We start from the raw sequence: 23,126 nt of genomic DNA, 5'->3' as shown, positions 1-23,126 counted from the left end.
CCCACACAGAGCAGACCTCTAACAGTCCTGCAGTACTGCCAACAGAATGTGAGGAAGAAACCAACTTTGAAGAACAAATTTTGTTAAATTAAGTACCGTGACTAAGTACTTTAATTCCTTTTCTTACAGCCCTAAAGGATCATTTGACATTGAACCTTTTAAGTTAAGCGGGAGTCGCCTGAACTCTCTACTACCCTAGGGGGGTGCCGGTCTTACCGCCCCCGCAGGCGCCGCTGGACCCGCCGGGCCTCTCCCCTTCCCACTACTTAGTGCCCCTGCGCCCATTCCCCTCCTCCCCTCCCCCTCGCTCTCTCCCCTCCCTCCTCCCCCGTGACCCCTGACCCCAGCTAATCTGCATAGAGGAATGACAGGCATCCGCTGGGCAGGATCCGCCTCGCCGGCTGCGGCCGGCCGGGCTGGGAGACCCGCGCCGGGGAGAAGGTGAGGGAATCCGGCGGGCAGCTCCGCACAGCCCGGGAAATGAGCGCTTGGAAACCTGCCTGCGAGCAGACCCATGATCGAAGGACCAAAGGAGCCGCGTGATCGCCAGACCTGGCCCCGCGACCCCAGACATGGGTCAGACCTCGGTCTCCACGCTGTCCCCGCAGCCCAGCAGCGGTGAGTCCGGGGCGCACGGGGCGCCCCCGCCGCGCGGGCGCTGGGCTTGCTCAGGGCAGCTGGGACGGCCGAGGGCTCCGCGGCAGGTCGGGCTCTGCCCGAACCCGCCAAGTCCCTCGGAGAAACCCGAGAGGTAGCGCTCCCCCAAACTCTTTGTCGTGGAGAAGTGGAATGCGTTTTGGGATCCAGCCGGTTTTACCTTAAAGGCACAGGCTCCATTTTCCGTGCGGGATGCCTCGCCTGGGTGTTTATCTGAATTTCTTCCGAGCCTGAACGTTACGAGAAACGCCATTTGCGTATTGCGGTGTTTTTAAAACGCGAAACTTAGAGAGCAAGATAAACGTGCCAACAGGTTTTTCTGTATTTACGCTTGGCTTCCGAACAGACTAGAACTGAATTCTTTCAAGCTTGTCAACTGATTTATGGTTTGTTTTCGGAGTAGAAGTGCTGGTTGCTTTCTCTTACCCTGGCAGAACTCTGAATACTTCGTAACTTTAAAAAAGCGTGATCGTTTCAAAAGATAATTTGTTTTATGTTAGGCACATAAGCTGTTAAGCTGGGGAAAACGTAGCTCACAAACTCAGTTGTCGAGGGCTAAAGTTCGTTTTATGGAATCGTGTGTAACGTTTCTAAGTTTCAACGATCTGTTTAAAAAGTTTGTTTTTTCCATTTTCTTTAAAAAAGGGAAGGAAGGTAAGCCTGGCATTTCTCCAGCAGGGTAGGGATAAACAACTTTTTGGTGGCGTTACTTGTGATTGGATAATGAAATAAATGTAAGAAGTCCTATTTTGATATTTTTCCATCAACATTAAAAAAAAAAAAAAACCCTCAAAGGGGCCCTTTACGTTATCCCTTGAGATATCTGATACACTTTTAAAATTGTGTAAACATTAACAGGATCTTGCTGAAAGGAAGTGACAGGGCAGAGATGAAGGTTTTTTTAATCAGCTCCAGGATGTCTCCCAACTAGATAGCATTCTATCATTCCAACTTCCCCCCCACATGGGTTTGTTTATACTGCAGTGCTTCACACCCTGAAAAATCATAAGCTTTGCTGGGGCTTATGTTAATGTCCACAAAGGAGGAACCTTCTACAAAGGAGAGAAGTCAAAATCCAAAAAAAGATCACACCTTCCCTTCCTGTTAAGGACAAGGTTGTACAAAGCTCCAGAACATCAGAGCCATATTGATATGGCTTTTAGGGATGGGATTGGGGCGGGGGGGGGGGGGGGGGGGGGGGGGGGGGGGGTGTGGTGATTAGGATCTTAACTTTAGTAAACTATCTTGTGCAAATGAGGCTTAGTTTCCTTTGTCTTACTTTAAAGCAGGGTGACTTCTTTCATATTAAGGGAGAGTTATTATTTTAAATTTCTGCACTGGTAAAACAGAATTAAATCATCACTCGAATACAACAAGTATAAAATACTGCCCTGAATTTAGTTCTTTTGCTGCAAAATATTGTTAAGGTTAATATTAGAAAAGTGAATTTTGCCTTTACGAAAAGCAAAGAATATTACATAACTGATCACTAAGAAGCAGAGTAGAGTCTTAAAATATGACTGTCCTAGCTCTTACCCAGTACAGCAAAAAATACCCAGATTGCTATAATTTCCAATAAAATGACTAATCATGTCAAGAAATTGTGCAGCTGATGTATACAAAAAGTTATTTATTTATTTTTTAAGATTTTATTTATTTATTTGACAGAGAGAGACAGCCAGAGAGGGAACACAAGCAGGGGGAGTGGGAGAGGGAGAAGCAGGCTTCCCGCGGAGCAGGGAGCCCAATGCGGGGCTCTATCCCAGGTTCCTGGGACCATGACCTGAACCGAAGGCAGACGCTTAACGACTGAGCCACCCAGGCGCCCCTACAAAAAGTAATTTAAACAAAAGGTTATGCTTGACCATAAAAGATATTTGATTTGGGCTTTTGTAAAATAACTGTTATAGGCCACAAGTCAGCTTGCTTTTCACTCTCTTAATTTTAGTCTCTTGAACTTTCAGCTTAGGGCTGTGTCTGTTTGTCTAGGTTTTAGGAAGACCATTAATCACTATTTCTGAAAACATGCAGTGAGAGCCATTATTTCTATTTTTTAAAAACAACTTTATTGACATATAATTAACATACCATGAAATTCATCCCCTGAAAATGTACAATTTGTTGTTAGTGTATTCAGTGTTGTGTAACCATCAGCCTGTTTTCCCAGCCTACTCAACCCCCAGCCCCAGTCCTAATGAACCACTAATCTACTTTCTATCTCTGTCGATTTGCTATTTCTGAACATTTCGTATGAATGGAAACATACATCACGTGCCCTTTTGTGACTGACTTCTTTCACGTAGCATAATGTTACCAAGGGTCATCCATGTTGTAGCATGTATCAATACTTCATTTCTTTTCATTACCAAATAACATTCTACTGTATGGACATACCACATTTTATCTATCCTTCCATCAGTCGGTGGACATTTGGATTATTTCACTGTTTTGGTTCTATGACTAGTGCTGCTATGAACTTTATGTGCAAGTTATTGTGAACATGTTTTCATTTCTCTTTGGTATATTTCTAGGAGTGGAAATGCTGGGTCACATGGTAACTCTATGTTTATGTTCTGTTTTAAGGAACTGCCAAGCAGTTTTCCAAAGCAACTGTACCATTTTACATTCCCTCCAGCAGTGTATGAAGGTTTCAATTTCTCCACATCCTTGCCAATACTTGTTATTTATCTTTTTGATTGTAGCCATCCTAGTAAATATGAAGTTGTATCTCATCGTGGTTTTGATTTGCATTTTCCTAATTACTAATGACATTGAGCGTCTTTTCATGTAAATGTTGTCCTTCTGTATGTTTTCTTTGGGAAATGTCTATTCAGATCCTTTGCCCAATTTTAATTGGATAATTTGACTTTCTATTATTGAGATAAAAGAATTATTTATGTACGAGAAATAAATCATTACCAGATATGTGGTTTACAAATACTTTCTCCCATTCTCTCGATTGTCTCCTCACTTTCTTGAAATGATTTGCAATTCAGAATTTTGAAATTTTGATTATTTCATGTTTATGGGGTTTTTTTGCTTTGTATTTTTGGAGTTATATCTAAGAAACCATTGTGTAACCAATGTTAAGATTTACACCTGAGTTTTCTTCTAAGAGTTTTATAATTTTAGCTCCTACATTTAGGTCTGTGATACATTTTAAGTCAATTTTTATGTCTGATGCGTTGTAGGGCTCCAATTTCATTCTTTTCCATGTGGTATCTAGCTGTCCAGCACGATTTACTGAAAAGATGATTCTTTCCCTCTTGAATTGTCTTGGCACCTTGTCAAAAATCAATTGACAGTATATGTAAGGGTTTATTTCTGAACACTTTACTTCTGTCCCATTAGTCTATATGTCTATTAATATGGCACACTGTGTAGATTACTGTAGCTTTGTAGTAAGTTTTAAAACAGAAGAGTGTGTTGTCTAACTTTGTTCTTTTTTTAAAATTTTTGTTTTTTAAAGATTTTATTTTTAAGTAATCTCTACATCCGACATGGGGCTCGAACTCACAACCTGAGAGCTGTGTGCTCTACCAGCCAAGCCAGCCAGGCGCCCTAACTTTGTGCTTCTTTTGCAAGATTCTTTTTTGCTATTCTAGTCCCTTTGCATTTTTGTATGAATCAGTCGGCTTGTCAATTTCTGCAAAAAAGCCAAAAGCTGGGACTTTGATAGGGATTGTGTTGAATAACACTGTTCTCTTAACAATATGAAGTCTTAAAAACAGAAACAATATGAAGTCTTTCAATCTGTGAACACGAATGTCTCTTCATTTATTTAGATCTTCTTTGATTTCTTTCCACAATGTGTTGTAGTTTTCAATGTATAAGTATTGCTCTTTCTTTGTTAAATTTATCCCTATGTATTTTATTATTTTTGATGCTATTATAAATGCAATTATATTCTTATTTCATTTTCAGAATGTTGCTACCTAGCATATAGATATACAAAAATAAATTTTTATATATTGATCTTATACCCTGCAAACTTGTGGAACTCATTTTTTAGTCCCAGTAGTTTCTTAGTGCATTCTTTAGGATTTCTATTTACAAGATCTATATACGAAGTCAGGTGCAAATAGAGATAATTTTACTTCTTATTTTCCAATCTGAGTGTCTTTTATCTCTTTTCCTTGTCTAATTGCCCTTACTCATTATACATTATCATGTTGAATAGAAGTCGCAAGAGTGAATTTTTTTTTTTAATGTAACAGAACATTTAATTACATCAGTTTCCCATCAACACACTAGTCATTTAATCATGATTGTATTGGTCATTTCCATTGATTAGCAGGAGGTTCTTCCACTAAAGGCACCCATAATTTCCACTGTATCATTTTTCTTGCCAGACTTAGTTCATTTTCAGCCTGAAGAATCACCTCTTCTAGTTGGCCACCCTGAAGTTGGTCTTCTAATTTCTTAACATCTGGTTCTGCTTTAACTGTACTCAGCTTCTCATTTGTAATCTGTTCTGTATACTTTCTGTATGCTGCATTTCTAGGAATTTGCTCAAGAACATCAAGAATCTTCGTGTACAATATTCTTAGCCTCTTGTGTGACTCACATACAGCCAGTCCCACGAGCCTGGTGGTCTTCTTCAGCAAAGCCGTCATGACAGAGCCCAAGAGTGAACGTTCTTGTCTTCTTCCTGATCTAAAGGGGAAAGCAATCAGTTTTTACCATTTAGTGTCATGTTAGCTGTGGGTTTTTCATAGATGCCCTTTTATCAAAAAGTTCCCTTCTGTTCCTAGTTTGTGAGCATCTTTGTCATGCAAGAGTCAAAGGCTTTTTTTTTGCTCTGTTGAGATATTCATGTGGTTTATTGTCCTTCGTTCTATTAATATGGTATAGCATATTAATTGATTTTCAGATGTTAAACCAAGTTTCCATTCCTGGAATAAAGCTTACACAGGTATGGTGTATAATCCTTTTTAAGTGTTGCTAGATTTGGTTGCTAGTATTTTATTGAGGATTAGATCCATTATTTCTAAGCACAGGCTAAAATGTCTCCAAGGAAGGTGGTTTCAGTACCCTCTGGCCTCATGCCCTAGAAGCATTGAGACTTCAGTATTCCCTTGACCAAGTACAAGGCATGGTAGATTGGACACAATAAATGTTTGTTGAATATATGAATGAATCAACAAATATTCTCAAGGAACAGCCTGATCACTTTAAGCCAATGATAATATGAATGAAGGTTATGTTTATTTGTTTTTTACTTCAAGAATTCTGTGTTATTCTGGCTCTGTTGTCTGAAGGGTGGTATCTAAATCCAGTAACCATTTCTTCTGTCTTCTTCAGCACCACCCCACCCCCACTGTGTCACACAGACCAACTCTTGGCTACTTGGCCTCTGCCCTGGAGTTAAAAGGGCAGAGAAAGCCACTCTTTAATTTTTAGGAGACAAGGAACAAGTGAGTAAAGTATTCAACATCACACCTAGGCCATGATAGAACCTCTATCTGTCCGTGTTTTTAGGTTTTCATATTTTGGTCAGTGCCCAGGTCCTGCCCAGAATACTTACCCATTTCTGTGTAAACCTGGTATAGGAAGAAATCATGAAGGCAAAAATGGATAGAGTTTATTTTCCTTAATGAAAATAACATGCACATGATTAGAAGTAAAACTTTGTAAGACAATTCAGGCTAAAAGTGAGTTTTTCTCCCTTCCAGACCCCCAGTCTCTTCCCAATTATAACCTAGAATGAACAACTTTTTTTTGTTTTGTTTTCATTTCAGAAAATTTTCATTCAAGTATATGTATCTTTATCAAAACACAGCAAGATATGTTATATAGTTACTGCTCTAGAGTTTGAGTTTTTCATGTAATATAACTTCAAAATATTTCCATATTGATATTTTTAATCCTATTAACAAGCAATTTTATAATATATAAATACATCGTAATTTTTTAAAAGACCTCTATTATTTTTTATATTTTATGTTTATATTTTTATATTGTTTTGGGGTTCTTTTGTGTGGGGGCTATTATGAAAAATGCTGAAATGAGCATCTTTATCTAAACATCTTGAACTACATGGACCAGTAAAATCCCAGCAGTGGACTCGTCAAGTCAAAAGATTTGTATATTTTATTTTGATAGACTTTGCCAAATTACTCTCAGAGAGCCTGTATATCAATATATCTGCTCAGTATATGCAAATTCCTTTTTCTGAACTCCCACCAACACTGCAGGCATATCAGGATCTCTCTTAGACCATATAGTGCTTTGTGAGAAACTGAAGTCACTCTGTCTTCTGAGTGAGGCAGCCCTGCAGGCACAAGATTTAACAAGTGGAATATTAGCAGGAATTCAGTCCCAACTCATTCCCTTGCCTAGAGATGCCCTTGTGCAGTGAACACTCTGCACAACTATACATGACCACAATGTTATGCATAATTAATTTGAAAAAATCCATGTCAATCTGTATGCAAAAAGGGATATCTCACTTTGATTATGAGTGAAGTGGAGCATTTGTATTTCTTTTTCTCTGAATTGCTTATAGCAAATCTTACAGATTTTTTTGTTAAGGAGATCAGCCTTGTGCTTATCATGTATTGTAAACATTTTTCTATGTTTTTCTTCTTAAATTTGTTTTTCATAAAAACCGTTTTCATGTAGTCAAATTGATCAGTTCTTTTCTTTCTTATAAACTAGAGTTAAGAATCATGTTTTCCTTCGCTGTTTTTCTCGTATTTGAATATTGGATCTCTGTAACTTGTTCTGTTTAAAGTGAATGATTTAATGATATTAAGTTTTTAAACTTATGTATAGCAAGAAACCCATCATCAGCAAATTGAAAAATGAAATCATGAAGTTGACAAAATATTTGCACTGTATATGGAAAACAATGATAAGTATCTTAATGTACTAAGACCCTTAAAAAGCAGTAAGAAAAATATCAATAAGAAAAAAGTAAAGGCTCAAATAGAAAACAAGAAAAGAACATGAACAGGCATTTTTCAAAATATCTGATGGCTATAACTGTGAACTCACTGTAGGTAAGGAACTATTCTAAGTGCCTTGCTTGAATTAACTTTTTAACCCTCACAACATCCCTAAAGGGTAACTACTATTAATATCCCCATTGTACAGATGGGGAAAACTAAAGCACAAGAGTTAACTTGCTCACATTACTTAATCAAAGAAGAGACATAATTTACCAATTGGTATATGAAATAGTTTCAGCAGTTTAATGGAAAAAAAAAGATGTCATTGATCACCTATGAAATGAGCAAGGATTTAAAATAATGATTCTCAGACGATTGTCTTGTGGTAGTTTAAATTGGCACAACCTATCAGAAGAGCAGCTTTGGTGATATATATGTCAAAAACCTTAAAATGTGCACACACTCAGACCCAGCAGTTGCACTTTCAGAAGCATATTGAAAAGGAAATAATTACTCATTCACTGGGACAATGTTTATTAAAAGCCAAAAATTGGAAGTAGCAGTCAAACACCAATAAATTTTTTCAGTTAATGGGAATACAGTCATATAATGGAATAAACCATTTAAAAATGGTGTAAAATATGGGGCGCCTGGGTGGCTCAGTTGGTTAAGCGGCCAACTCTTGTCTTTTTTTAAAGATTTATTTATTTGAGAGAGAGAGAGCTCGTGTGCATGTGAGCGCACATGCATGAGCGGGGCGTGATGGGGGGGCAGAGGGACAGAGAGTCTCAAGCAGACTCCTTGTTGAGCAGGAGCCCGTCACAGGGCTCCATCCCAGGACCCTGAGATCATGACCCCAGCTGAAACCAAGAGTGTGATATTCAACCAACTGGGCCACTCAGGCGCCCCTTAACCAACTGAGCCACCCAGGCGCCCAACTCAGGCGCCCCTTAAGTGGCCGACTCTTGATTTCAGCTGAGGTCATGATCTCAGGGTCCTGAGATCGAGCCCCACATGGGCTCTGTGCTCAGCAGGGAGTCGGCTTGAGGATTCTCTCTCTCCCTCTGCCTCTCCCCCTGCTTGCGTGCGCACTCTCTCTCAAATAAATAAATCTTTTAAGAAAATGGTGTAAAACATAATTTTGAACAGTGATTTTTATAATAAATAACAAAAATATTAAAAGGCAGGTTTAAAATAAAGATTCTATTTTTAAAATATGTGCATGAAGAGAAATCTAGACGGGGGTGGGGAGAAAGAGAGGAATTTCATTGCTGAGGAGGTTGTGTGACTGTCCCGGCTTTCCTCTGCCTCGCACACAGTCCTAGCCAGGACTTCCACATCCCGTGTCCACCTGGACCTCCACTGTAATTAAAGCCACAAGCTGACCTCTAAGTATATCAGCTGTCCTCGGACTCGGTTTTAAGTTCATTGGCTGCTTTTCAGCCACTTTTTTTTTTTTCTTGTGAATTCCATGATGAAAACAAAAATAATCCGTCCTACCATAGCCATCTTCTTTTTGGGCTGAATTTTCTTCTTAGCCTATTTGATCATAACACAGATGCATTGCTCACCTGGAGATAAAGAAAATGAGCAAACATTTGAACTTCATTTACTTCTCTTTGGTCCATAGCTCATCAGGTCTGGTTGACGAGTCATATCCCAGATATTTTTGGCTGCAATGTATTTTTTCTTCAGAAGTCCAAGAGGATAACAATCACTGGGGGAGTCAGACTTCACCTTTTGCCTACTTAATGCAGTAGGGAAGGAGATGACTCTGGGTTGTTGATCCTCTAATTAAGCCTCTTTCACTTGAGTAAAGGAAAAGTTCCAACACATTTTCTTCTCTTGAGGGACTTCAGTGTAAGAGGCTAACTGTCTATTCTTGGGAGTCTCTGTTCTTGGGAGTAGAGATACATATTTAGTGAAGACTCAACTTATGTAAAAGTGTTCTTGACGTAGAAATAGTCTTAAGAAAATAAACACTTCTGGTCTACCCTCTATTCCACCGCTATCTGAAGCAGGGAAACCCAAACCAAAACCAATAGTTCTGTTCCCCAGAAGGGAATGGGCAAATAACATTACTTTTAAAAGTTTGGTCTGTTATTGTTTATATTTGCTTACTACTCCTGTTTATTTTGGTTTCAAGGGGTGGATGTTTTTATTCATATATACCTTCTGGCAAGGATGACATTCCAGCCATTACCACTAAGGGAATTTGGGTTGACAAAGGAGGGACTGAACTGGTGTTTTGTTTAAGAATAACCTGGAAAGCTGTGCTGGTATGTGCTGGGTGGATATATTCCTGCAAATCAGGCTTGCTTTGTGAAGCAATATTAAAAGGGAAAAGAGTGACACTTTCATCCAACTGAAGTAATTACGTGGAAGGTTCTGTGCTGGGCTGTGGGGGAAGATTCAAAGGGGAATCATACACAGACCCTGCCCACGAAGGGTCTGTGCCTAGAGGTCTCATCCACTTGGTGGAGATGGGCAGAAAGGAAGGTGGAAGGAAAGGGACCCCTGGAGAACTATGAGGGCAAATCAGGGAAGCCAAAAAGTACAGAAGGGGGGACAAGGATTCTGGCCCACACAGGTGGTGGGAACCACTGAAGGTTTTTTATCAAATGAGAAATCATTAGAGCTTTGCCCCCAGGGGATGGATCTGCCTGCCCCCTGCAGTATTGATTTCCTGGGGGAGACCGAAGGCAGGACCAAGAGGTCGGCTGTGATAATCCAGCAAGTTGAAGTGAACGCCCGACCTAGGAGGGTGGCTGGAGAAATGGGAGTGGGGTGATGCTCATGTCTGTATCTGCAGCTCGGCTCTTGCCTTGCGCTTCCAGGCTCAGATCTGCAACTGTCTATTGGGCAGGTCTGCTTGGGTCTCTCATGGGCATCTCACAGGTAAAAGGTGTCAACAGAAGGCTTGAGTTTACCCTCCAAACCCCTTCTTCCCTGAACTTTCCACATGTCACCAAATGATACCTCCCACCACTCACTCATTCTAGCCAGAAGTTGAGGATTCCTCCTTGAGTTTTCCCTTCCCTTTCACACCAGACCATCAACGTGTCCTGTACATTTTCCTTTCAAAATATATCTCCAGGCCCCTCACTTCTGTCTTTACTGCCACCTTCCAAACCTTGACCGCTCATTGCACGGAAAGCTGTAGTGGGCTCAAGCTGATCTACTTCTGTTCTCAATCTCCTGCAATTCCTGTCTCACACAATAGCTAAAGTGATGTTTTAAAACATAAATCATGTCACTTCTTACTCACAACCTTCCTGTGTCTTCCCATTGCACTTAGAATGAAATCTAGATTTTGTAGTCTGGCCCTCCAGGCCACACACGTTCCTCTATGATCCTTGGTCCCTGCCCCCGCCCCCCCCCTCCCCCCGCTACAGCTTTACTCCCTGTTTCAGTCATCAGACAAACCTGGCTCATTCCTACCTGTGACCTTGGCAGTTGCTGCTCACTCTATCCAGGACGTAAGGGACACTCTTCCAGTAGCTCTTTACAAAGTTGACTCCTTGTCTTCGATCCAGCATGACCTGCTTCATAGAGACCTGCCTTGGCCAGCCCTCTTCAGAGGAGCCTGTCCACCCACCCCTCAAGCTACAGTTCTCTGCTCTTTCATTGCACGGATCTCTCATTGCACCGATCTCTCAGATTATCCTGTTTGTCATTGTCTCCCTTCACTAGAACCTAAGCTCCAGGAGCTAAGGGACCTTATCTTGTTTCCCAGTCTGCCTTCTTCTTCTGACATCTATGCCCGACACAGCTGTTTGTTGAATAAATCAATGGCTCTGTCTGGTCAGATTGGATATTAATAGAGTGATAGGAACTGAATGGAAAGTTAGCATCCAAGAAGTGTATGGTTGTTTAAACCGATTCTTTAGTGTTTACCTCCAGTCTCTAGCATGCTTACATTGCTAATTATCGATTGTACAGCTTGACACATTATTACTGACCTCACAGTATGGAAACTGAAGACATAGCTTTGTTTTTCACACCTTCTCTGACCCGTCTCCCCGCCCCATCACGCATTTCCCATCCTTCCATGTTCTCATCTTCCCAGCATTCTTATATTGTACTTTTGATTAGAACAGTATTCTGTATAACTATGTAAAAATTGGTGATAGCTAAGCCTTGTGGTAAACCAGGATTACTTTTTCTTTCCTGCATGGCTTTTGCTTTCCTTACTGGTGTTTTTGTTTGCTTGAGAAGGGGCCTGCATACTCATCCCCATATCTTTCCCCAATTATGTAAATCTCTTCTCAGTATGCTCAAACACTTTTGTTATTCTGTCAAGTTCGACTGTAAGAAGTGAATCCAAGTTGGACTGGATTTCCTCTAAGCTTGCTGCCTGGCTGTTACCCTGCATCTCTCTTCATTTCATCCTGGGGAGTCCTCCCACTTCCCTCTTGTGATGGATCTCCAGATTGCTAGATCAGAGTCTTATCTTCTCTGGGTCCATTTCCTAATTTGGACAGAGCACACAGGTAGCTTCTTGAGAAAAGCTCATGGGACGTGGTTTTTTTGAGACCTACTACTAGAAGACATCTTTATTCTGGTTTTCTACTTGGTCGATGGCTTGGCTGCGTCATAAGGTAGCAAAGCAAAGTTGCTGTAACATGTCAAAATACTACTGTCACTTATAATTAACCACAATTAATATTTTCTCTTTATGTAGAAGATTAATTTTTTCTCTTTAGCACATAGCTTTTAATTAATTTCAAAAGACTTTCTTGAGGGTGCCCGGGTGGCTCAGTCGTTAAGTATCTGCCTTAGGCTCAGGTCATGATCCCAGGGTCCTGGGATCGAGCCCCGCGTCGGGCTCCCTGCTCAGCGGGAAGCCTGCTTCTCCCTCTCCCCCTCCCCCTGCTTGTGTTCCCTCTCTCGCTGTCTCTCTATCAAAAAATAAATAAAATCTTAAAAAAAAAAAAAGACTTTCTAGAATGATTGTCACATGAGAACTCAACTTTGATCTACTCTTGTTGTTATAGTCTAAAAAAATATTTTATGGATGTTTAATGTTTTATAGCTGAATGAACTAATTTAAAAATATGTTTACTGTGATGATAATGGTACCTTACAGACTTTCCTGATTGTGAGAATCACCTAGTATGCCTGGGGAGAATACTCAGTTCTGGGCAACAGCAAAATCCATCTCTTGGATAGGGGTCTCAGAATCCGAATTTTCAGCAAGCATTCCAGAAGGTTCTTAACATGAGAAATATCCTTTGGAGATTAGCAGTGTTTAAAAAGTGGCTTCAGATGAAAATTTCTCTTCATTAACAATGTGTCTTCTCTTGACATGAGGTAGAAGTTACAAAACGTCCAGTTCAAAAACACTGATGTTCTGTACCCAGTGTCTTGATAAATTTGGTCATTAATATGTCCTGTTCCGAGCAAGTATTCCCATTGTCTAGTACAATTTTGGCAAAATCTTGTTGCCAGAAATTTTTTGCTCTTACGTACATTTTGCTAATATTATAAACTGCAAGATAATTCATTTCCCACAATAGTCAGGCTTGAGGTAAATGTAGTTACATTAGAAAGGAAAGAAGTTAATCTGCAGAATGACAATTACTGTTTAAGGAAAGGACACAGAATTTTGACTCTGTTGCCTTTTTAGGAAGACCTCCTTGAACTTCCATCTGCGGTGGCTGCATGCTAATTACTTAAGGCGGAACCAAAGTGACAGAGCAGGGGGTTGGATGAAAACAGGTGTTTAATAATGCGTGGGAGGGACTGTAAGAAAGATTTTAGTAAGATCTATTTTCTAAAAAGGAGGCTGAGCCCTTTTCTCTTTTAGAAATGTGGGCAGCAAATTCTGAAAACTTCAAAAGGAAGCAATCATTTATTTAAAAATTCTTTTCATATGTTCCTTTCAGAAATGTTTGGCTTTTTATTTTTGCCTCTGTTTGTACTTCAGGGGTCTTTCCTTTCAGTGATGTGCCTATTTTGCAGTACATTGCCCAGTGTGAAGTAAATTCCAGTCTTAACTGGGGTCTCTTAAAAGCTTTTACTAAAGGGTTTCTAGCCTCCCCGAGGAAAGGCCACTGTTGTTTGTCTAAGGTGCTCTGAGGAGGGCCTGCTGAGCATTGCCTTGGACCTTCCTTCCAGAATAAAAATGCTTCTGACCACAGCTGGGTAGCCCACAGGGCTGAGCAGGGCAACCTGACAGGATGATTCAGGATTGCAATTGCCGATTTCATCTATTTAAAGGGATTCTGTGTTTTTCAAAATTTCTTCTGCATCTGTAAAGTTAACTCGCGCTGACCTGCCAGGCTGTCTGTGGAGGAGCTGGCTGAGGATGGAAACTTGGAATAAGCCAGAACGAGTTAACTGAGCTCATGTTGAATGTTCCTGTGTGTCTAACAGAGCAGTGTTTCATTTTCCTAAAGTCTACTAAAACGGAATTATATACATATGTGCGCAACTAGTGTTCTGTCGCTTGGAAAGTACTTGGCTGCCAATTTTTTAAAGAAAACACGAAAAGAATAAAATCAAACTGGAGATTTTAAAAAGGATCTAGAACTGTACACTTTTAAAAAGACTGAATCCCCTTTAGTCATCAGACCATGGAATGTCAGAACACACCGATACCTCATTTTTCAAATGATGGTGTTTTAATTTATAAAGCCATTAAAAAATGATCATAGTAGAAGCCTTTAAAGAACTTTCTTTTCCCCTCTGTTAGGTGGGGTGGGGTAGAGATGAGGTTGGAAGCTGTGTGACATTTTCATTCTGTCTTCAGTGTATGAATAAACAGCTTTACAGACAATAATAAAGTCTGTATTAGTTTGCTAGAGCTGCCATAACAAACTCCTACAGACTGGGTTGGCTTAAACAATAGAATTTCATTTCCTCACAGTTCTGGAGTCTGAGAACTTAGGACTTAGAACTTAGAAGTCCAAGATCAAGGTTGGGTTTCTTCTGAGGCTCTCTCTGGGCCACTTTCTCCCTGTATCCTCATATGGTCTATGAATGCACAGGTCTATCCAATCTCTATTGTCTTACCAGGGCACCAATAATTGGATTAGGGCCCACTCATTATGACCTCATCTTACCTTACATACCTTTATAAAGGCCTTATATCCAAATACAGTCACATTCTGAGGTACTTGGGGTGAAGACTTCAACAGATGAATTTTGGGGGGCAAAATTCAGACATAACAATGTCCTTAAAACAATGTCCTCAGTTTACAAACTGAGATCCACTCACAATGGCCCATAAACACCTTGGATCCATTGTCTTTTTTCTGGTTTCTTCAGTTCCACTTCCTAATAGATTATAGCTTCTTCCCTGCTCACCTTCAACAGTGCCACATACTCAGTAGATATGACCTGAGGAAGAGGATGCATTGAAGGTGTTTTTCAGCAATGGGAACCAACATATGTCACTAGGCAGTGCCACGTAAGAGATGAAGCATGGAATGTAAAGATTATATGTGGTAGAATTAAAAATAGTCTATGTGAACACTGTTTCTGCCATATTTATGTTAGAAATAATTACCTCGTGAGTGGAGCGCCAAATTGATTGTGTAATGCTAAGAAAAACAGTGCTTATGAAGATGCGAATCCCAGTGTGGTCAGCAACTATGTATGTACCACCTGACTAGTTTTATAATCTTTGAGGTCCCTGAATGTGAGGCACACTATCTAGAGAAATGCTTTATTCCCAAATGTCACTACATATATATTCGTCTTTTCTGTGTTTGATTTTTTTCTTACTCTGTATGCTTTTATTATCTTAGATGTGTTTGATATCCAGCAGAGTGACATGTTTCTTCACAAAAAGCTGCTAAAATAAGAAATAGAATGAATAGGGATGCTAAAGAAAGATAACGTTAAAACACCTGTCAGAGTAAAGCCAGAACAGGAATGTTCTCTCCAGAAAATGCAGCAGCCCCATTGAGTCAGGTTGGTAATTCAAAGATGATTCACGTGTGACTAAACACATTTGTATTATGTCCCATACACATTGCAAAACACTTAGCAGGCTTTGGTAATGGCCTCCTTTCTCTTGTTAAGCTCTTGACTGGAGTGGACAGATTGGGTGGACTTGTTCATCTTGTCACAAGGCATGAAAATAGTGCTTCAAAAACATACCCACCTCCATGAGGTTCAAAATTCTTTAATATAAATGGAACAGGTCCCTCAAGCCATGTAAGCACACAAGTAAGACGGGTGCATCAGAATCTAGCAATCCTAGATCCTCCCTCAAAAGGGTTGAAAACTCTCCAGACACCTAAGAGATGATTTAATTTTTTGGCATCTTTTGGACCAGGAGTTTCCTAGAAGTAAGTTAGATCTTGAGATGGCTGAGATACAAGGCATTCCTAAAAAGCTCCATGTAAGACCCGGTTGTTTTGGCCCCTGATCTGAATCCAAAGGGTGATGGAGTGGGAGTTGGGGGGGTGTACAGGAATTCCTCAGCCGAGATCCACACCCATTAGTTGTGACCCTGTCACTTTAGTCTTTTAAGGCATTGAGTAGATTAGAATCAGCCAAACACTTAATCTAAGGATGGTTAAAAGTCACAACATTGGTGTTTTTCCAAGTGAGAACATTTCTCTTGGATTCAACCCTGATATTTCAGATTCAGAATTCAATGTCCTAAGACCTAAAGATGAAGTCTTACTATATACAATGGAAATAACTGATAAGGATTTAATTAATAAGTACTTAAGGTTTTGCATTGCCGGTCTAATGTTATTTTTATTGTCCGGTATCTAATCCTGGGAGCAAAAAGAAAGCACAAGGTTCCTGTCAGATCTCAAAAAGGGAGTGGTACAGAATGAACACAGGTCCCCTTGATAATGACTTCTTAGCCAGTCCAGTAGATGATGATTCTCAGTAAGTGTGAGTCCTTTAGGACTCAGGTATCTATGTTGAATTTATTTATTTTTTTTAAGATTTTATTTATTTATTTGAGAGACCCAGTGAGCGAGAGAGAGCACAAGCCAGGGGAGGGGCAGAGGGAGAAGCTGACTCCCCGCTGAGCAGGAAGCCCGATGTGGGACTCCATCCCAGGACCCTGGGATCATGACCTGAGCTGAAGGCAGACGCTTAACCTACTCAGCCACCCAGGCGCCCTCTATGTTGAATTTAAAGGTGGCCTTAACTGTAAAGAATCGGAAGTTAATAGAATCATGAAACGGAACTTCGTTTTCTCCTCAGATTTTGACACTAGGCATATTTGGAAACAGGAGTAAAATGCAACTTCCTGTGTTTGGCTGCTCTAGCGACACATCTTGTCTAACACAGGCTTTTAAAAGCAACAACTTGTAGCTCAACGAGATGTAGGCAGTTTGATAACTGAATTTTCAGCATGGCTCAGTAAGAATTCACCAAATATGCAACATGTCTTTTGAGTAAAATAGGTTTGTGGGGTTTTTTACTTTACTTTTTTATTTTTTGTAGGTACAGGTGTAAAAATAAACTGTGCACCTTCCCAGCTGGTGGGAAATAGAGCCAAATCCAGTTCTGGCTGTTCTCTCCCATTCTTGTGGGTGATGTCAGCCTTCTTGCCTTGTGACTTTCTTGAGGGCATTTCTGCTGTAGGATGATGGTGATTTCCCTTGAGTGCTGGTTGGTCTCTGCTGCTCTCAGCAATTGGCCTGAGACCAGTGGAGAACACAGGTGGCTCTGTGAAGGAGTCTGTTTTGAACAGGGTGTTTTTGTTTTTCTGGAGCCCTCTAGAAGACCAGGGAAATAGCTTTCAAAGAAATTTCACTGTCCCAGTTGCTCCAAATCATAAATAACCCACTTTCTAGAATTTATTCCCCTCAAAACCTTTTAACAGCCCCCTGTCCACTTGTTTGTGTAAGAGTAGGAGAGGAAGTAGTGGAAGGCATTGACCTTTCTTGAATATTGGTGATGCAGTATGACCCTTTACATATGTTATTTCTGTTAATGCTTGCAACAACCCAAATGCTAAATTGTATTATCCCATTCTATGGATTAGGAAGAGGTTCTGAAAGCTTGAATGACTTGCCTAAGATTACCAGCTAAGAAGTGGAAGAACAGATTATTAAATTCAAGTCTTTCTGGCTCAAGGCCCATGTTTTCTCTCATTGGAACTTATAGGTCTGTATTTTTACTTAAAATGACTCTCTCTTTCTCCCTTTCTTCCTCTCTCCTGTTCTCCCTCTCTTTGTCTCCCTCTCTTTTCCTTCCTTCCTTCCTTCCCTCCCTCCTTCCTCTCTCTCTCTCTCAGCATATACTAGGTGTCACCAGGGTGCCAAATAAGATAAAGGATAAAACAAAACATTTTCTTAACTTTTCTGGAAGCTTTAGTATAGAGCACAGGAAGAGTTGATCATTTCTCCGTTTGTGTTTGCTCCCATAAGATACTGGTATAACAGGAGATGTTTAATTCTCAGTTGAAAGGTGAGATAAGAGAGTGGTATTTTCTGTTCGGAGTGGAACAAAAACTTGCTGCTGGTTGCCAGGCTTAAGGAATGGTTAGTGATTGGGCATGTTACATGGTCTAGTCAGATATTTGCCACCGCAACACTGGGCTACCATGCAGAGGGCCTTGTAGTTCTACCAGTTTCTGATGTATTTAGTGAATCAAAAATCTAAAGTATCAATACAGAGCTAAATATCCATAATGTTGTATTATGACAGAATTTATCTCAAGTTAAAAATATGGTTTCATAGTTTTCTGTGTGGTTCCCTGTTTTCTGAGAGATTTAAATTCTTGCACATAATGCCTGAAAACAATGGAAAAACAAAGGTAGTTTGGACTTGGTTTCAGTTTAGTCAGATAATTTGCCTTTCCAGTTTCTTGACTATGAAACTAAATTGCCTTTCTGAGTCCCCCAGTTAGGAGAAAGAAGATGAAGACTGCAGAAAAGTCTGAGTTGCCTAATCTGTTTTGAGAAGGAAGAAGGAAATGTTCCTGTGGGGTGTGTGGAGGGGTCACTCTTGAAAACATTAATTTTTGCCACTCATTGCTGTGTAAAAATACAAAATTCTTAAAAGATCAATTCACATGTAAATTATTCCAACTGTTTTTTGTTTTTTTTTCAGTTGTTTGTCTTTGGTGGGTTGTCTTTTTAAAAGGACACAGTAAACCGCAAGTAAGTCTTTGTTCACCTGAAAAATTTGTCAACAATGTCTGTACCATTCTTATGAGTGTTAATCATCCTTCCTGCTGGCTTTGATATTTTCTCAATTTCAACCTTTAGTGTTTGTTATGTTATCATTCAAAATATTTGGAGTTCTGCAGGAAGGCACCGTTGGAAACAATTTCCTCTACATTAAAAATCTAAAGACCTGCTAAAATAAATCATAGCCTAGTTAGGCCAGGCCTTTTACATTCATTATTGCCAAACATTTGTCCATGATTTAGTCATTCATTCTGTAAATATTTATTAAGGACCTTCTGTGGCCTGGGTACAGGGTGGGGGCACCACCTGGAATAAAATGCTTTTGGTGCCTGTCCTCATGGGACTCCCGATCTAGTATGGAGCGCTGTTACTTTTTCTTTATATACTTGCTCCTCTAAGAGGCAGTCTTTTTTTTTTTTTTTCCTACTTGCTTAATAACAACAACAATTAAAAGTTACTTTTATGGCTTCTGGAAAAGTTGATGAATTGCAACTAGCTGCTTCTGAAGTTCAGTTACGGGCTTTTTCCCCCATTATTCTAGTACACATTCAGTGTTCCTTTAGGCCAGTATTGAAAATCTTAATAAAAATTATATCAGAAAAGCATTTTGGAATGAGCTGGTTGGCTTGATGGTGCCCTAATTGGATTCAGAGAGGCTTTCCTTGTAGTGTTCTACCCAAGTCCTGCTGGTACAACTCGTTCTCTGGAATGCTTGCTTGACACACATGTCGTTTTAAAAGAAAGAAACCAAAATAGAACATTTTGTAAGTGGGATCTCCTTAGTGACTGTGTTGGAGAAAAAAATTAAACTTGACCCTAAAGTCATCATTACTATAAAATTACTTTTTTAAAAAAACAACTAATAGAATTCTCTCCCTCCCCCCCCCCCCCCCCGCCCGTCTCTAGAGAATTAGGTGTACAAACGAAGGAATGTTAATCCTTTGCTTTTCAGTGACTTTAAATGGTTTCCTGCCTAATTTGGATGGGGTGTTTCTACCTTTTAAGCACTGTTATGAAACTAGACTCAATCTCGATAACCCTCAAACAGCTTTGCCCTGAATTTGTAACACAGAGCTTGGAGAATGTGCCAGGCCCTCCCTGTCACAAGGACTGGTGCTCAACTACCGCAGTCTGGGCCCCTTCCGGCCACTTACATCCCCCATGCTCTCCCGGCGCGCCAGGTTTCTATATTGGAATGATGGTTATTTGAAGAATGGCAGCCCCTCTCATAGACGGTAAGCTTCCTGAGGGCAGAGGTCCAATCCATTTTTGCTCACTAGTATGGCTTCGGAGCATTACCTTGTCTATCATAGTTGCTCAGTACATTAATTATGAATGAATGACTCCATTCCACAGTAAGCAGATTTTTCTCCAGCCTCATCTTTTTGTGGACCTCTCCTTCCTCCTTGTCTTGTTTTGTCTGGAACCCACCTCTCCTTCGCTGGTAACTCCGTAATGGAGGTTCTGCTGTCCCCCAGCCTTCACCATTGACATGTGATCCACTCCCGACTGCTACGCGTGCCCACTTTGCTTCCAGTAGCGTGTATTCTCACTCGAAGTACATACCATCCTGCTGTGTTCCTCTTCACATCTCTGGTGCTGTCGTCCCCTGACTTCCTGCTCACTTCCTCACATTCGTCAAGTGAGGTTCAGGCTCTCCTTCTCCACCCAGAGTCTCACTGCTATCCTGAGAGAAGCCCATCCCCATGTAGTTAGTCAGTTCTCTCTCCCTTCAGGCTCTTTCTCCTCAGTCCATAAACATGCCCTAGAATCCCCCACACTTGTGACTTTACAACAAATAAACTAAACTTTATCTTATACCCGATGATTCTCAGTAGAGGAGAAGTCCAAGGTTCTTTACTATGTACAGCCTACTGCCTTCTAAATATAATCATTTTCTAAGTGTTTACCTCTGGCCCTCAACCGCCGCTTTTGTTTGGAAGACTCCCCCAAATAACTTCAACATTGACTTCCTGCTAGTGTGCTAATAATGTATTTCTGACTGTCTGCTGGACATCTTCCCCTGAATGTCCTGCCAATACCTGAAGTTCATGGTGTCTGAACACAAGCCATGTAGGTCTTTCTCCAAGTCCTGTCTTGACATTCCACCACACCTCAGAGAGGTTCAAGCCATAGAATTCTCCGTGATTTCTCTAGACAGTTCCCCCATCTCCTCACTTCTTCCTCAGTGTCCTTGGATCCATTCATCATTTCTAATTCATTTTCACTGCTTTCCAAGTTCAGATGCCTGGTGGTTGCAGTCACCTCTTAACTGAATTGTAAGGATATAAATCTGGGAGCCCTGGGGATTCTTTATGACATAAATTCTTCTCCCAGCATCTTGCCTAACACTGTATAAGCCTATAGGTTTCATTTCTGCCTTGGGTAGGTAGTCTGGAATTCTGCATGTGGCTACCATTCTCCTCCCAGATACCAGCCTCGGTGACTTGGTGTGACTGCCAGGGGACTGCTGGACTATAAACAGAGTTATCACATTATAGGTAGATTCTCAGGGCTCTTATTTATCCACCAGCTTTTCAACCTGAAGATATTGGTCCAGATTTAATATGTTATTTTATTAATACTTCTGTTACATTCATCCACAATGGGAAATTTTTCATAATTGTCTCTCAAGCAAAATTTATTCAGTTACTTAAAAATTATGAAATTTCATTTGACTTTATTTTATGACTTGTACATAAGATCTGCCAGTTTCTCCCCTAAAGTTTCATTGCTATGCCCATGCTCAGCAAACCAAGGGATTGTTATCCTAACGTAGAGGAGGTAAAATTTGCTCAGTTGATGTTTTGCCCACTGGAGATGTGTCGACCTTTTCTTCTTTTTTACAAACACAGTACAACCTCCACACACCATGACCTGCTCCCCACCCCAGACTCAGGGAGTTGTAGGAGATAAGGTTAGTAAGGGAAGGAAGGTAGAAGGTTGGTTGCTTCCTTTCTTATTTTCACTTCTGTAGCAAAGTTCTTGATATTTCCACGTAGAGCCATCAAAGCTGTTCACAGAACCCTTTGCTTATTGTGATCACAGTGGTATTCAAAACTTGAAATGCTTTTATTTAACAATAAAATTCATTTTCCATTTGCAAAGTGATCCCATTTTCTACTCAATCAGAGTTTCTTTAAACCCCAAATACAAGTGATATTATTTAATCTGTTAAATATCCCATAGCAAGTCTAGGGGCTGTTGTGCATGTCAGAGCATCAGGATGTCATACAGCTGCACAAACATACTCATTCTGCAGGCCTGTCGGCCACAAGTTTAAACTCTGAGATTCTTTGTCAGTGCTTGCAGACAGATGGAAGTCTTTAGTAGCTTTTCCCTTTGGGGGTTTAAAAATAATGGCTGCCTCCATTAGAAAAACAAGTTAAAAAACTGGTGATATCAAATTCCTAAAATTAATACTATGGTAAATAAGGATTATGTGCAATCAAAGGACCGTAGTTAATTTAAGCAAAGGACACACTCTGCTTGCAACTAGCATGAGCTAAACTGTGAAGACACTGGGCATTGTTTTAGAGAGCATAACAGTACCTGCTGTAATTCCTTGGGTTAGTCCACAGAAGAGGCTGGAGGTAGAACTGAGTTATTATTCATTAAGGTTTATGTCTTGCCTCCTCTTAAAATAGAGCTCTATTCCCACCCATATCCCTCTGACCCATTTTGTACAAAGGATACCCTGGAGGCAGACTATTGACTAAATCCCACTTACCAGCTCTATGACCTTGGGCCAATTACTTGGCTCTCTCTGGACTTCACCTTCCTCATTTATAAAGTGGGAGTGCTGACAAGCACCTACTTCACAGGGTTGTGTTGACAGTTAAGGAGGCAACATTCATAACGCACTTAGAACAGGTCTTCATGTGGCCTGTAAGATCTATGTATTCAGCACAAATCAGTATGAGAATCATAGAATTTTTAAAATTGGAAGCGAGCCTAGAGATCATGTAACTTAGTCTCCTCATTTCAGCAATGAAATATTGGGGTCCTTGCCGAAGGTCACAGGGCTATTAAGAAGCAGAGTTGGGTGTGGGACTCAGCTCTCTTCTTGGCTTACAGGCAACCATTCTAATTGGATGGTTAAAACCCAAAACAGTAACTGAGATTTATTGCCTGTCCTGATTGTGCAACATCTTCTTTGCTTTTTGCTCTACAAATAGTTGTAGTGCCCTTCTAGAGCTACCAAGAGGTGCTACTGGTTTACCAGTTTAGCTGTCATATTCCAATGAGGACGGACTCATGGAGTGGGAAAAAAAGCCTTGAACAGGAATCACAGGACCTAGATGATGTCTCTGCCCTCAGTTAATGACTTGGGAAGCCACATAGTCTTCTTGGGTCTCAGTTTCTCCACTGAGGAGAGGTTTTTAATATATATATAGATTTTTAATATATATAGGATAATGTAGAATGTAAACACAGTTGTTGTTCCCATAACAGATAA

The 23,126-nt window shown here is 40.4% G+C and overlaps 1 protein-coding gene and 1 pseudogene across 6 annotated transcripts in view; one reads left to right on the top strand and one right to left on the bottom strand.

The window, feature by feature from the left end:
• PHACTR2 (phosphatase and actin regulator 2) overlaps nucleotides 1-23,126 on the top strand; it is a 196,171-nt gene that overhangs the window by 67,081 nt on the left and 105,964 nt on the right. For 5 of the 6 annotated variants that reach the window (XM_032407753.1, XM_032407754.1, XM_032407750.1 and 2 more), the window contains exon 1: nucleotides 396-618. The exons of the other annotated variant lie outside the window; for it this stretch is intronic. In XM_032407753.1, the coding sequence (XP_032263644.1) occupies nucleotides 573-618 (46 nt within the window). In that variant the 5' untranslated portion in view covers nucleotides 396-572. Of the gene's footprint in view, nucleotides 1-395; nucleotides 619-23,126 lie in introns of those variants that run through there. 6 annotated transcript variants of the gene reach the window in all.
• On the bottom strand, nucleotides 4,920-6,429 carry LOC116634668 (annotated as a pseudogene).

The sequence above is a fragment of the Phoca vitulina genome, unplaced genomic scaffold, assembly GCF_004348235.1.
Source record: "Phoca vitulina isolate PV1807 unplaced genomic scaffold, GSC_HSeal_1.0 scaffold9, whole genome shotgun sequence".
Lineage (NCBI taxonomy): Eukaryota > Metazoa > Chordata > Mammalia > Carnivora > Phocidae > Phoca > Phoca vitulina.
The sequence above is the reverse complement of the archived record's forward strand: the minus strand, read 5'-3'. Positions and strand labels throughout refer to the sequence as shown.